General features: G+C 39.7%; 2 protein-coding genes across 3 annotated transcripts; one reads left to right on the plus strand and one right to left on the minus strand.

Moving 5' to 3' along the window:
- The first annotated feature begins 1,052 nt into the window (after positions 1 to 1,052).
- Positions 1,053 to 2,109, plus strand: LOC119126640 (progonadoliberin-1-like). Its single transcript, XM_037257898.1, has 4 exons — positions 1,053 to 1,286; positions 1,378 to 1,521; positions 1,618 to 1,716; positions 1,999 to 2,109. The coding sequence occupies exons 1-4, from the start codon at positions 1,188 to 1,190 to the stop codon at positions 2,038 to 2,040; spliced, it is 384 nt and encodes a 127-aa protein (XP_037113793.1). The 5' UTR covers positions 1,053 to 1,187; the 3' UTR covers positions 2,041 to 2,109.
- Positions 2,110 to 8,827: 6,718 nt separating this feature from the next.
- npy8br (neuropeptide Y receptor Y8b) lies at positions 8,828 to 14,001 on the minus strand. Of its 2 annotated transcripts, none has more exons than XM_037257867.1 (2): positions 13,775 to 14,001; positions 8,828 to 11,185 (listed from the first exon to the last, which is right to left on the minus strand). In XM_037257867.1, the coding sequence occupies exon 2, from the start codon at positions 11,059 to 11,061 to the stop codon at positions 9,964 to 9,966; it is 1,098 nt and encodes a 365-aa protein (XP_037113762.1). In that variant the 5' UTR covers positions 11,062 to 11,185; positions 13,775 to 14,001; the 3' UTR covers positions 8,828 to 9,963. The 2 variants fall into 2 exon arrangements, with proteins under 2 accessions (XP_037113762.1, XP_037113761.1); XM_037257866.1 differs by having other exon boundaries at positions 8,828 to 11,188.
- Between the last annotated feature and the right edge of the window lie 312 nt (positions 14,002 to 14,313).

Here is a 14,313-nt window from a genome sequence, read left to right on the forward strand (position 1 = left end):
ATGTACAATATTCAACTGTGGCACCTCGTACTAAAATGTTCATGTAGGTCAAAGTCACATCTTACTTTTCAAATCAAGAGAGACGAAAATAGTCATCTTGTTTTGCCCAAAGGTTGTAGACACATAATCAGGGCCATTGTTGTCAGTAATTCTCCATGTATAAATACTTAATCATGCTTTGAACCTATTTGCACAAGTATATCTTTTCATCCCCAAAAATGTAAATTGTGTATTCCTATGTACATTGAATCCAGTGCTTCCTAAACTTTCCAAAAAAAGATTGTAAATAGATATAGGGAGATGTTCTTTTGTCAAGGAACAATCTCCTCTTTGCTGGATTGTCTCTGTCTACATGTATTTGTTTGTCTTTGACCAGTCAAAATATTTAGCTGTATTTCAGCGCTGCTCTGATGCAATACATATTTTTTACTCTATTTAACAGAAGGTACCAAGCTTGTGAGAGAGTGATTGATGAAGGTAATGTTGGCGAATTACACCGTTGGTGTGAATCCCAAAAGAAGTGATCTGATTATTTATTTGAAAACATTGCGGATGCTATACGCAGCAATGGTTGTTTTGTTTTGAAGCGGGGGTGTAGAGCTGCTTGTTCATGATTATTGCACTTGACTGTGGAAATACTTTTCCATTATTTGACTCTTAGAAATAAACTCATTGAAAGTAAAGGATTCTTCTTTGTCTTTTTTTTTTGGCCATCATTTGTCACACTTTATTTCATACAAGTCCTGGAATATCGACGCAAGTATAGCTTCTCCAATGTGCAAGTGTGTCCCAATAAAATAAAATATTGTGGAAAAGCTAAAAATCACCTCCGCAATTCATACCAAAGTAGCTCCAAGCAAGTATTGGCTGCATATGAATGAACACGCTTTTTAGAAGGCTAATTTTGATCATAAAAATAATTTTGATTGTTTATTGTGCATTATACAATGCAAGTCGATTAGAATTTTTATTTGTTTACAATCATAAAGATGACATTAAAAAAATATAATGAAATACTGTCTTTCACGCTAAGGTGATGAATTTTACCTCATTTTTACTTCCATCCATATTCCGAACCCCTTATGATATTCTAATTTTGGAGATGTGTCTTTTAAGAGCATATTAATTTTTTGCTTGCCCTAAAGGTCAGGACTGCTTAATCCCACTTTGCGACCCCCTGCAGTGAAATGAATGAGCTTTGGCAGGAAAGAAAACCAAATATATACCTTGCAGGGTTTGCTAAAGACAGCAGACAACTGAAAGAAGCTTTCCTCTTACAACAAAAGGTAAAATTGACTTTTCAAAATCTATGATGTTTATAAATTATGGGCAGATTTCCATTTAATTATATTGTATCGACACCTTTGTCTTGTGCAGAGTAAAACCATGAAGTCCTTGGTGCTGTGGCTATTGATTTTGGCAACGTCAATGCAAGTAATCTATAGTCAGCACTGGTCATATGGATTGAACCCTGGAGGAAAAAGAGAGCTGCTCCTTTTAGACAAGCAAACCAATGTACCGGTAAGCACTCCCACGACACTCCATTCATTCATTTGTCCATTCATTCATATTCATTTAATCTCTCCTTTATCAAATCGTGTGTTTTCCCCTTTAAAGGTGATTGATGGCTTTCGGCAAGTGGAAAAGCCTTGCAGAGTTGTGGCATGTGGACATTTGTCACTTTTTGCCAAAATATGCAGGATGAACGAATTTCATGTAAGTTCTGCATTTGGTGCATTTTTAAATGATGAAGAGACTCATGATAATGACATCTTGGATTTATGTAGCGCATTTCAGGAACCCAATGATGCTTTACGTTAACCCGCGGGATAATTTAAATGGATGTATGTGTGTATGTATAGTGAGAGAAAGAGAGGGAGAAAATGTGTCAGTGTGTGTGTCTGTATTCGTCTTACAAAATGTATGCTTTGGACTAAAATCATTTCTATTCCCTGTTATTATTTTTGAAACTCAGAGCAAGCCCTCTTTTTCTTTTAGGGAAATGCTGCTGGTAAGCAATCTGGACGAAGAACCTTTTAAAACAAATGAATGTGGTTGAACAATAAATGTTCATATTTACATGTGCACAGTAATTTGTGTGTCTGTGTGTGTTTTACGGAGTCCAATCATTATTTTGTAATCATTAAATTGTATAAAATGGGTTGTTCGGGGTGGGGGACCAGGACTTGACTGCTATGATGCATAAATAAACCCATCATGCCTACCTTTCAGGTATCGATCCTTCTTTCTCATTTATCTTGCTTTATTTTTCCTCTGTGCCTCACATCCATTCATCTTGTCTGATTTCCTTTCTTAATCTCCCCATCGCTTCACTCTCCTTGTTGTTTATCTCCATTCTAATCCCATCTAGCTTCCTTACCATTCTACTTCGTTTTGCCAGTCTTGCACTTGTTTGTGTCGGTCCCTCTTCAATCTTGCTTATTTTTCCCATTATGCCATTTTTTTACCATTCTATTTGAAGTTAATTTGTTTTGTTTTTTTAAATCTTTTTACCATTCATTGATGGCAGATCTAGGGTCTTCTCTCATCAATCTCTTCCCATCTCAACCCACCCACTCCCGATTGTGCGCTATCCTCTCAAGATGAATGAGCAAGTTAAAGCAAGAGCTGAGGCCCTTTATTCCACACGTTGTCATTTCAGTTCCTCATCTTGCACTCTTTTATCATGCATTAATCCAAACATCCTTTGTTATATTCCCCCTGCTGTCCTGGACATCCTTTATGAATGTGAAATGTTGAGCCTAACCTCATTCTTTTGGATCACTTCCCCTCCCTTTCTTATATACTTGTAGACAAGACTGTTCTTGGTGACAAAAATGTTTCAGGTTTTATTTTAACACAAATAAATCGTATCTTTGTCTTATTAATTAAAACAAGATATTTAAAAATACTGTTCACTAAATGAGATCCAACAAATTAGCCGTAATTTCGTATTGCACCACTAAACGGCGCTAGAAAACTTCTTGGAAGTTCCATCCATTTATTCTGGGTGCTGCACTTAAAATACATTCAAGTCAGATAAACGCATTCACTTCTCTATCAGTGACAGTGACGACTTAAAGCAGCACCAGGGAACTTTTTGACTTTCATAAAACATTATTTAGTTTTGAATGGTACCTTGGTCACTGCCTGACAGTATCGCTTTTACTGGCACTAAATGACTGAGGAAGGAACACTTCCACACAAAAAGCTACAAATGTGCTGACTGCTGTATGAGAAATGAATTGATAAATCTGATATTCAACATAAGAAAAAGTTGGTAAATGACTGCGGTATTTTCCTGCAACAATATATGCGAAGGACAAAAAAAGTCAAATCTCACCATTTACTGGCATCAATTTGGAATGAGGATGAGAAGAAAGCATTTGTCAGGAAACAGATGAAGATATTGTGGCTTTCGCAAATCAGAAAAGGTGTTTTTACTCCATACATCCATGTTTGTTACGAACACTTCAATGAAAGTAAATTTTAATGCTTAGCACTGTTCCAAACCACGCTGTACTACGTGTGTATGTATGTATATGTTGGAAATCAGTCAATTGTGGCCATGCTGTTGAATTAAACATTACATAGCCTGCATGTCAGAAATGTTTCTTTGATTTCCAGCAGCGGGTTGCTACCGTGTTCACTGTTACCTGGCCTTGAGGCTGTAAATCATTGCTGCTTTAGCTAAAGCTAGGCTGTCAGCTATTCCAGGTCAGTAAGTGGAATAGGCTAGATTGAGAATAATGAATGAGGTTGTTTAAATCCTCTTTCATCCCACAACCCTTGCATCTTGACTGATCTGCATCTTTTTCTCGCCAGCCAGAGCAGCCAGTCGGCTCCATCTGTGAACAGCACATTTAAAAAAGCTCTGAGTTTGCCCAACGGTCCGGAGTGTAGCAGAGCGCGCTCAGAGTACATTTCCAATTGTACCCCGAGGCGCTGTGCCTGAGACTACATGTTTTGGAGGGATCAAATGACAGCCATTTTGACATTGTGCCGTTTATTTTCAGATGAAGTATGCAGTTTCTCTGCACTGTCAAAAATGTTAAGCCCTTCATCTTAGCACATCTAAAGACATCTGAAATTTCATAACAGTTCATAATAATAATAGATTACATTCGATCAGATTAAACGAACAAAAACAAACATGAGTTGAGGTCTACTTTTTCTATCACAAGCCTAGTTTATGCTCCTGATCTGAACATCTCAAATGGCAGACAAACAAATAGTGAACACGTGATAGACAACTATTCATATCCTGCTGTCCATCCGCGTTCTTATCTGCAATGGAAAGTGTTTTCCCCCCCCCAAGTAGTTTAAGTAATGTGCTGTTAAGAAGCAAACAATGAATACTAGACAGAAAATCGCTGGGGGTTTTTGCATGGAGGGTTGCCCACATAGATACAGCTCGGTCTTTTCTGTTTTTTGTTTTGTTTTAAATCTTGTTGTACACGCAGCACTGAAAGCACTTGGCCAAACAAACCATCACAGATGTATACATCTTATTTGTAAATCTTCCCCTAAAGCACCGAGCAACAAATTTAGAGGTTTTTACCTGTTCTTGCGAGTCAATATTCCTTCTACCGTTCTGATGATGTTAGATATAGTTTATCAGTTTGATAATAAACAATTCCAGTTCGTGAGAGAATAGGAGGGTTGTAATATTTTTATTATTGTCAGTATGAACGTTTCCTGTTATTAAATTTTATAAAATCATAGCCGTCTATTTGTATTTAAGTTCTCTTTTTTTTTTTAGGTGTATTTGGCATTATTAGTGTCAATTAAATATAAACGGATAGGTACAGGATGTGGCTCTCTTTCTGTTTCAGCTCCTTGAAGTAACACAAAAAAACCTCACAACATATTGCTGCTTAACTTTAACTTTGTCATAGGGGTTGCCTGATCTTTGTAATCCAAATCAATTTTATTTCCTGGAGCTAGTGTTTTCATGCACTGCCGGGAAAGCAGGTCCTGGGATGTGGGGAGGGCGGGGTTAAGATTAGGGGCTGGGGGTGTCTCAGTTGTTTACTTGGGAAAATGTACAGGTGTACACAGCTGTCACTGCGCAAAATTGCAAAAGAGTAAACTGAATTATCTGCAACCGATATGATGTCACAGCGATATGTGCAAAAAGCCCCTCCAAGCTTGTTCATACGATTGCGGCTAATTTCACTGAACATACACCTGATAAAACATCCACTCTGCTTTTTAATGAAAGCTGTTTTTGCACATACATTAAATGTTAAATATGCACAGTATAACATTAAACATTCACACGAGATGTAATTTGTGAAAAACCTCAATCGGAGATTTGAAATTTATGAAACTGGAGCAAACCGAGCTGGCAAACTTGGGTGATTAAAGAATATCTAGGACGAGGACTCTTGCATGATTTGTAACAACACTCTAATCAAGGAAATACCTGTTGGAGAGAGGCACCGCACTGGATTTCTAATTTGTGTCAGCAAGATCAGTCAAGACAAGGCAAGGGACTGAAAAAGAAGAATGTGTCAGATATGCACAACACACAAACAAAACGGCTTCTCAATATTCAAAACACTCAATACCTGACTGTCAAAATCACATTTCCCATCATTAAAGAATTGCGTAACATACATATTGTACTCAAAACATCTTAGATGGTTGAAGCCTGCCAAATGTATTGCGGTGAAAAGAATCCAAGCACTTACTTCTTTTGATCATTTTGGCTGAGTCTGCTAGAAATTGTTTCAGCTGGGTTTTTTTATCTTTTTTTCCCCCTAAGAAATGAAATTATAACCTTGTCATTGGAAGAGAATTTTTAAACAGACCAGGCAAGTGACTTAGCCATTCGAGATCCTTCTGTTGCTTTGCCTCCCCAAACACAAACACAAATAAAGCCAACTTCCCTGTTACTGAAAAAACAAGAATGAAGGCAGCAAGACCCACAAACAAGCAGAAAGTAACAGCGGCTGCAGTAAAAGCCTGGCAGAAAGGAAATTCAGAAAATACTTTTCTTTAATTCAATCATTTTAAAGCTGAAAGGCATTTATTTATTAAATTAGGTTAATTTTCCATGTGTAAATACAAAATCCTGGTCCATACCGGACTTTGACTAACTTTAGCGTGGATACCAATTAGTTTCATATAAAAACTCCCCAGGTGTCTTGTTAATTTCAATAAAAGTACACTTTTACTAATTGTTATTTTCACATTAAGGCTGTCAATAAAAACAGCCCTTGGCTCCAACTTTCCCTTATCAACAACCCAGGGGCTCACTAAGACATGTGAATACTGAAGCACGACTTTGTCTGGAACCAGTAACTTGCTTAAGTCTTAGCTGGTTGCTTAGCAACTGGTAGTCATGGCGTAGTCTGGCAAATGGCAAGTTGTCGGTTGAAAACAAATATGATATCACGTAATAGATTTACAAGTGATCTGAAGAAGCGCCCTCAGTGAGATTATGTTTGTCCCCTTTTTCGTCTTCATGTTAAGATAAGAAAAAAGGCTTTTGGCTCCAGTCAGGCTTGCACCAACAGGCATGTGGCAACTGGTCAATAATAGAGAGTGCTAGCGTGCCGCTCCAGTGCTCACCAAAAAGGTGTCGGGAATTTTTTTTTTTTCAAATCTTTAAGAATATATGTATTGTACATCTATTTTTAGATGAGCAGGATGTGTAGTTAATGATGAGAAAAGATTTCTGATTTGTTTCCAGTCTGGGGTGCAAATATCTTTACCCATAGTGTTCAGTTGGAAATCTTGTAACCTTTAAACCACCTTACCTAATGGAAAATGTCATTGGGTCAACATGAGAAAATAACAAGACAGCAACAGTTGATATCAATTTGACTCGGCTATTTCTCACCTGCCAACACGCCATAGCAAATATTGTTGACGTAAACTCCTAGTGTGGAACTGTTGAGTCAGTTGGTCTGCTGCTTTATTTCCTTTGAAAAGTTTGGTCAGGATCAACCAATGCTTAAAAATGGGAAAGTTAACACCAATAAATTCTGGTAAATGGATATTTGTATTATGACTACCGTAATTTTCGGACTATAAGTCGCGGTTTTTTTTCATAGTTTGGGTGGGGGGGGCGACTTATACTCAGGAGCGATTTATATACATATATATGGGGTTTTTTCACTTTTTTGGGCATTTTATGGCTGGTGCGACTTATACTCCGGTGCGACTTATAGTCCGAAAATTACGGTACTTAAATTGAATTTTTTTTAATATCAATAATTAATATTTTATTAACATTCTAAATTGTCCGTAGATGTGAGTGTGATTGGGTAGTTGTCTATAAGTGCCCTGCAATTGACTGGCAACCATTCTGGCTCAAACAACGAAACGGGCATGTTTGGTATTTGTTCATAATACAACAGAACAATGTGGATTAAGTCAAACATATTTCCCAGTGTAATTTTGACATACGTAGATAATTTTATTCCATGTGTTGCACAACAGTTAGTATGTGTGAAACCTATTCCAGAAGCCTGACCCAGCTTGACCCTTGATGACCTTGTGGAAGGGACAACTAATATGAGCCAACACAAAGAGCTACGTATGTTAGGTTCAAATTATTATTATAAGGATTTGATTTAACATTTATGATTGTGTAGTTGAAACAGGGGGAACAAAAGAATGAACATTGACTTCCTTTATTTGGGTACGTCTAAAAGAAATTGCTTTGCTTTGCTTTAACAGCAAGTTGAGATTGCAGTCTTGCCAGCTTTTATTCCTTCCAAGAGAATATTCCAAAATTAAAACACAGGGAGCCAACATACAAACCTTTTCTGGAATAACCCCAAAAAATTGGGAGTGTAGAATGAGTGAACTTAATAGTTCTCCAGTGTTTCATTGCACCTTAATGACCCAGAAATCCCTCATCCCCTCTTAACAACATAAGACAGCATTGTAAAAATAGTTTCTGGATTGCCTCTGCCTTCGGGCCCCTCATCTTGCCTGTGGGGGCAGAAGAGGTCAGTGCGGCATCGGCTAGAGTGGAGAAAGCAAGCAGTCAATTATGTTGACAAGGCCTTCAGAGAGCTAATTTAAGAGGTTGCCCTGGGAAAACTTTTGACGAGTTCAGAGAAGCACTTTTAACAGAGGTCAGAAACAACCTACATATACGTGATAGTCACTGAAAATGCATGAAGCTGGATGGCATCACATTGATACTCCTCTTGTGGTTGTTTAACAGTCTGGAACTAGACATTCGAAATTTAAAGAATAGTCAATGGCCATGATTTCATACAATTGAAAGGAAAATTGCTATATTGTGGCATATATGTCTTTCTTTAAAATTATATATTTGATCAATTTGAAACGTACTAGTGGTATTGTACTTGGTATCGCTGACTACTCAAGAATTGAGTGCTCTCACTGCTCTTGATCTCAGTGTAATTGATGTTTGTCCGAAACTACAATAATAACATATTGATTGTACCTCTGATAGTGAAAACTACCCAGTTATCTTTGTAGAAATATTTTTAGTACAGTCCTTGTAATAGCTTAGATTGTGCAGGTGTATCTAATGAATATGTGCTGGAATGAGTTCCACCAGCATGAATATTTAGCAATCCCCACTGTGCTCGGAGTTGAGTGTTGTTGTTTTTTCCTCCCCACACTGTTTAACATTGCAGGCACCAAATGTAAGGGTTTGATTTATTCTGCATCTAAAATGTGCTGTGATCTGAGAATGTGCAAAGAGACAGTCAAATGGTTCGAAAGATATATATATATATATATATATATATATATATATAAATACATATATATATAAATATATATATATATATATCAATCACACATATGGTATATGAACATAATACATCACTCAAGATAACAGTAAATGTTTTAATTCAATCCACATACCAAAGTGAGTAACATGTTTCTCGCTATGCTACACAATGCTTTTTATTGCCGACCACACAATAAACTAGTGTAATAAACAGTGTCACATATTTTACAGGGCATACATTCATATAGTAGGGTTATATACAGCTCAGGAATCAAACTTTGGCCTGACTTGCACATTTGATTTTTCATTTGATTTGATTTTTTCGCAACACTTAATATATTGTTGCAGGGCATGACGCATCAGATAACCTACCCCCACTTGTATTTAATTCAGTATTTAATTAAATGAAACATTTCATTAATTAATGCCATTTTAATTAAGCAATGACATTTTAATTAAACATGTCATGGTGTATTTATTTATTTAATTTTGGCACTTTCGGTCCTCCGTACACTTGCGCACAATATATTGACGCAAACGTCCTCGTGGACAACATGGAATGTCTCATCTTATTACACTGTTTGTGGGTTTAGGTCAAAAGTAACATGTAAAGATAAAGCACATAAATCTCCAGAGCCACAGCAAAATGTTCCTCCCGCCGACCGTGCAATGGCCTACTCAGCCAATAATCATTAACACATCGCAGGCCACACTCTATTTTATAGTCATCACTGCTGTCAGCATTTGCCATACACCCACCCTGTTCTGGTCACTTCATTTTGAGGCTTCCAATGCACAGAATCACAGTTTGCAAAGCAAGCTGCAAATATTTAAATACATTGACTTCAGCATGAAAAAATGCCATCTTGTCTAGCCTTTTTTGGTAGATGGATATAATAAATATTTTATGGTCCCACAGCACTGTACAGGGTGCAAATGCACAAAGTTCTTATGTGAAGTGTGTTTTGTAGTCAACCTTTATTACTTCAAGCCTTTCCAACCGTTGTCCTGTCATTTTGTCACTTCCATTTAGTCAGGAACCGGAACAATTAGAGGGCAGCAGTCATGCCGGGGACATGACATTACTTCCCTTTGGTCAGTTACTGTCAGGTTCTCTGTAAATGTCAACCGCGCGTTTGTGTTGAACAAACCAAAAAGCCTTGAAAGGATAAAATAAAGGGAGCTGAGGAGGGAAACGGGCCGCTTGCTTTCTTTTTTCACCCAAAATCTTGGCTTTAAGTATTGATGCTGTTGGAGCCATTGCTCAGGACCGACCCCTTGGTGACCTCTGTGCTTACAGTGGAGAGCGGCACACTCTCATAGCGCTCTGCGACGCCCCAGCAGCGACAGTGCAGCAAGGTGGACTTCAGCTGCTTCTGGAAGTTATTGTTGAGGAACCCGTAGATGACCGGGTTGATACAGGTGGAGGCCATGGCGACGAGGTGGCAGAAGGAGAAGATGATGTCATGGCCACAGGACGGAATGGCTTTGTGGTTCCAGTCAAAGACGGTGTTGAAGATGTTGAGAGGGAGCCAGGAGAGGGCGAAGGCCACCACTATGGCGGTTAACAAGATGTTGATCCTGGTGGCACCTTTGTTGTTCTTCTGCGTGGTGTTTCTGCCACGATCCACCATGTCCTTCCTCCTCCGCAGCCGCAGATAGATGTGCAGGTAGCACAGCATGATGAGGGAAAGCGGCAGGAAGTACTGGAAGATGAGCAGAGAGGTGGTGTAGGCCCGGCGGGCTTGAACCGAAGGCCAGCGCTCCATGCAAACAAGTTGGTCATTGACTGGGAATGGGACGCTGAGGTCCTGGAAGGGCGACGTAAGGACGTTGTAATTGACGAAAGGCACGGAGATTAAACAGGCCGTGATCCAGGTGAGAGCCACCGCTAAGTAGGACTGCCTTGCCATCGGCTTCCATCCAGTGGGGTGGACGATGAGCTGGTAGCGCTCCATGGCGATGAGGACGAGGGAAAAGACGGACACCGTGACCGATATACACTGGACAAAAGGTGTGAGCTTGCACAGAGTCTCTCCGAGGATCCAGTGGTCCATCAGCGTGTAGATGATGGTGACCGGCAGGCACACGATGCACATCAGGATGTCGGAGAAGGACAGATTTGCAATGAGGATGTTGGTGACATTGCGCATCTCCTTGTGCCTGGCGATGACAAGCACCAGGCACGAGTTCCCGACCAGTCCCACTGCCAGAACGGCGCTGTACGCTATGATGAGGAAGGTGGTGCCGCTCAACGAGAGCGAGCAGTCCTCTGTGAAATTCTGTGGAGTTTCTTTCCACAAGGATTGGTTGTGGTTGCTGTTGAACTCCATTGTTTTGGCTTCACTGGAAATGCACAGGGGCTGTTGAATCAAGTGTTTTGCAATTATTTTAGGAGTAATGGTGGCAGTCTCTAGAGCCTTTCATTATTTTCCTCCGTGCAATGGTCTTCATTTTCTGCTAGGAAATAAGAAAAGTCCTCATCATTAAATGGGAATCATCTCTTGAAATACGAAAATATCGTCATGCTGAGAATGCTAGTTATAGAATAGAATGTTTTCATTTGCATCCAAGCGGAATGTCACTCATTCAGCAGATTTGTCTTCATCACTGTCCTGCCCGGCAGGAGCACATCATCCAGTGAGCCGTGCGGATCAAGACTTTATAGCGTCTCTAAAATAGCATGTGATTTCCACTATAATGATGGAGGTAATGACTGCTCCGAGACAATCATCCTGTCTCACTGCCTCAATCTTCTTGAGTGGGAGAATGTGCTCAATTTCTAGCGTTGGAAGAACAGGCCTTCGAAATGGGCATTGATACCATGAACGTCTGTCATTTTCCTCATAGCTCACCAGCCGATTGTTTTAATAGTTTGCCTTTTGCGAAAGGGAGATAGGCCAGGACTGCAAAGTCAGGGCTACGTCTTTGTTCATCACAGTTCTTTCGCCGTGAATGGGAGAGGTAAATAAAGCTATCCCTAATCATGTTAATTAGGGCTCTGCAAATAAGAACAGAGGCTTCTTTAATGCCATTAACGTGCATGTTTGCCAAAATGGCTGCTTGGAAAACGGTCCATTACACAAACAAAAGGAGTGCACACAAGAAGGGGTGTGCGTGCAGTGTCTGTGTTTGTGTGTCCACATACATATTTATTTCAATGCTGATTAAGTCGCTTTTGTACACAGCTCACAAAGTGTGGCTTGCAACTGCTATGCTAACGTAATGAAAACTAACAGATAGCAGATTTATTACTTTCTGTTTAAAGAGCCCTCAACACTGATAGCTGTTGACAGGTGGGACATGAATTGCTGGAGGGTATCGCTGTTATTACAGTGCTAGTTTCATCTGTGCAAGAAAAGCTAGGGCAACGGTGCAGACGCCGAGCCGGACACAAAGCTGCTTCAACTTATTCAACATTCAAACAAGTCGAAGAGCTCAGCTTGATCAGCGTTAAGGGCTCTAAGATATTACATTTGCTATCTCAGGTACTTTTCATTAGTATCAAGTCATTATAGTCAAGTTCATTATAGTTGTTTCAAGTCACACTTTTTTGGTCCAAAAATGAGCTGTGGACAACACAGACTTAATCAACATTGAAATAAATATGTATACGGACACACACGAGAATATGAGACGAGTGAGAATACTGATGATTGGTCATGTTGATTTTATTTTTCTTGAACAAAATGACTCATCCACTTGTGTCAATCACTAAACAACACATTCCTCCCTGCTTGTATTTCACACAATCAAGGTCCATTATTGATTGCAGATTCAAGATCCGCGACCTTGGGGCGGCTGCAAATTAATGTCATTTTAAAAAGTGCCCTCCTGGTGCACCAATACAAGGTAAACAAAATAAACCTTAGCTTTGAGCAAATTAAAATATTTAAATATCGCATACATCATACTTGGACTATTAAAGGGGCTAAACGGGGCTTGACTGATGCGGGGCTGCGAAAATAATTTAGAAATATATTTGAGAAACGCTGGAGGGCCTTAAGTGGGGCTACACAAATGTTATTTACTTTATTTTTAATTAAAAAAACATCACTACTCAAAACATTCTAACTTTTGTACTTATTTGTATAAAGAAATATATGAATATATTAGAATGCAGATTATGCAGATATTTGGAGGCTATTAGCTTTTAGATATTGAGTAAAGGCTCAATATATTGAAAATGAATGTGTTTTTCCCTAGAGATATATCATAAAATCAAGAAATAAAATTATACAGATTAAATACTTATTTAGGCACTGTGTGATCACCAGAGTCTGTCTGCCTGTATGATCTCGGTGGTCTGTAAAGAACATGCCAAAAGTATACTGTATGTTTTTTGTTTGTTTTTGTTTTTTTAGCGGGGGGAATGACTTCTCTAAATTTTGATAAAGGACATCCGTCATTTGAAGCAGTCATAGCACCCACACACACAGCAACAACAACAGGCACCAGTCTGGACTTGCTCATGCACAAATGGGAGACAGCAGTGGCGGAAGAGAAGCATGACAGGATGAAAAGTGTGAAAGCGGCAATGTGCGTGTGCGCGAGCGATATGGTGCAAGTCCTGCCCACCATCCATGCTGTGGCGTGTCTGCAGCTGAGCCTCGAGTTTTTGGGGCGCGCATGCGTCCGTGCGTGCGTGCGAGCGGAACGGAGTTATCTAACTCCATATATCTCGGGCAGGTGGAGGAGACATCTCTGGCTGCACCCCACAAGTGCGTCCACGCCTCTCCCGTACGTGGGACACCCGGCACAATACAGCATGAAGCGCTGCACTTTGCACGAAGCATCACACAAAGTGCGAGACTAAAAGCGGACTCCGCAATCCACTTGAAATAGTCTTTTAAGTCAATATTTCAGTTGGAATGTTAACAACGGCGGCAGGGGTCAAATTTCGCACAAAGACTCATTGGAAACCAACAAGGGTGGTCGTTATTGCTTGCTCGTTAAAAATAAAAAACGTTCTATTTTTCAATAAAGATATTTCAATATTGATTGCATAAATAGTCAGTTTCTTAGAATTAAGCTCTAGTTTCTTACCGAAATGCAGCCTCTTGTGTTGACTTGGAGTCGCTTTGCTCGGCACCAGGTGAGCCACAATGACAGAGAGTTTGTGGTGGTGTCGGAGAAAAGGTAGGAGGAGGCGTCCTGCTGTTCACGATTGATGCCAGCACAGATATTCCTTAAAGCGACCTCACTCACATCCTCGCGCTCAGACGACGATGTGATTGGGAACACGTTACATAATCAATTCCTTCGTGGCACGCACGCTCTCGCGCATCACGCGCCCCCTCACACACATACGCGCACATGCACAAGGGGCCAGTGGGGACATTGAATGATTAGAAATGTGCACACGGTCTGCTTCACCAATCTGGAGAAATGTGACATAGCATTGTTGAAAAATATGAATTGCATATGTATGGTCACGTTTACCCTAACTTTTAAAGTTGGTTTGTTTCATTTCAAACTGGGGTATGAAAACGAGCACCAATTGTCCGAATTCGTGGCGGGTTCTTTGTTCGGACGTGACACTCCAGTTTGTGAAACGCAATTTAGTTCTTTGCATTTCAATTTTA

Source organism: Syngnathus acus, chromosome 9, assembly GCF_901709675.1.
Source record: "Syngnathus acus chromosome 9, fSynAcu1.2, whole genome shotgun sequence".
NCBI classification, from domain to species: domain Eukaryota; kingdom Metazoa; phylum Chordata; class Actinopteri; order Syngnathiformes; family Syngnathidae; genus Syngnathus; species Syngnathus acus.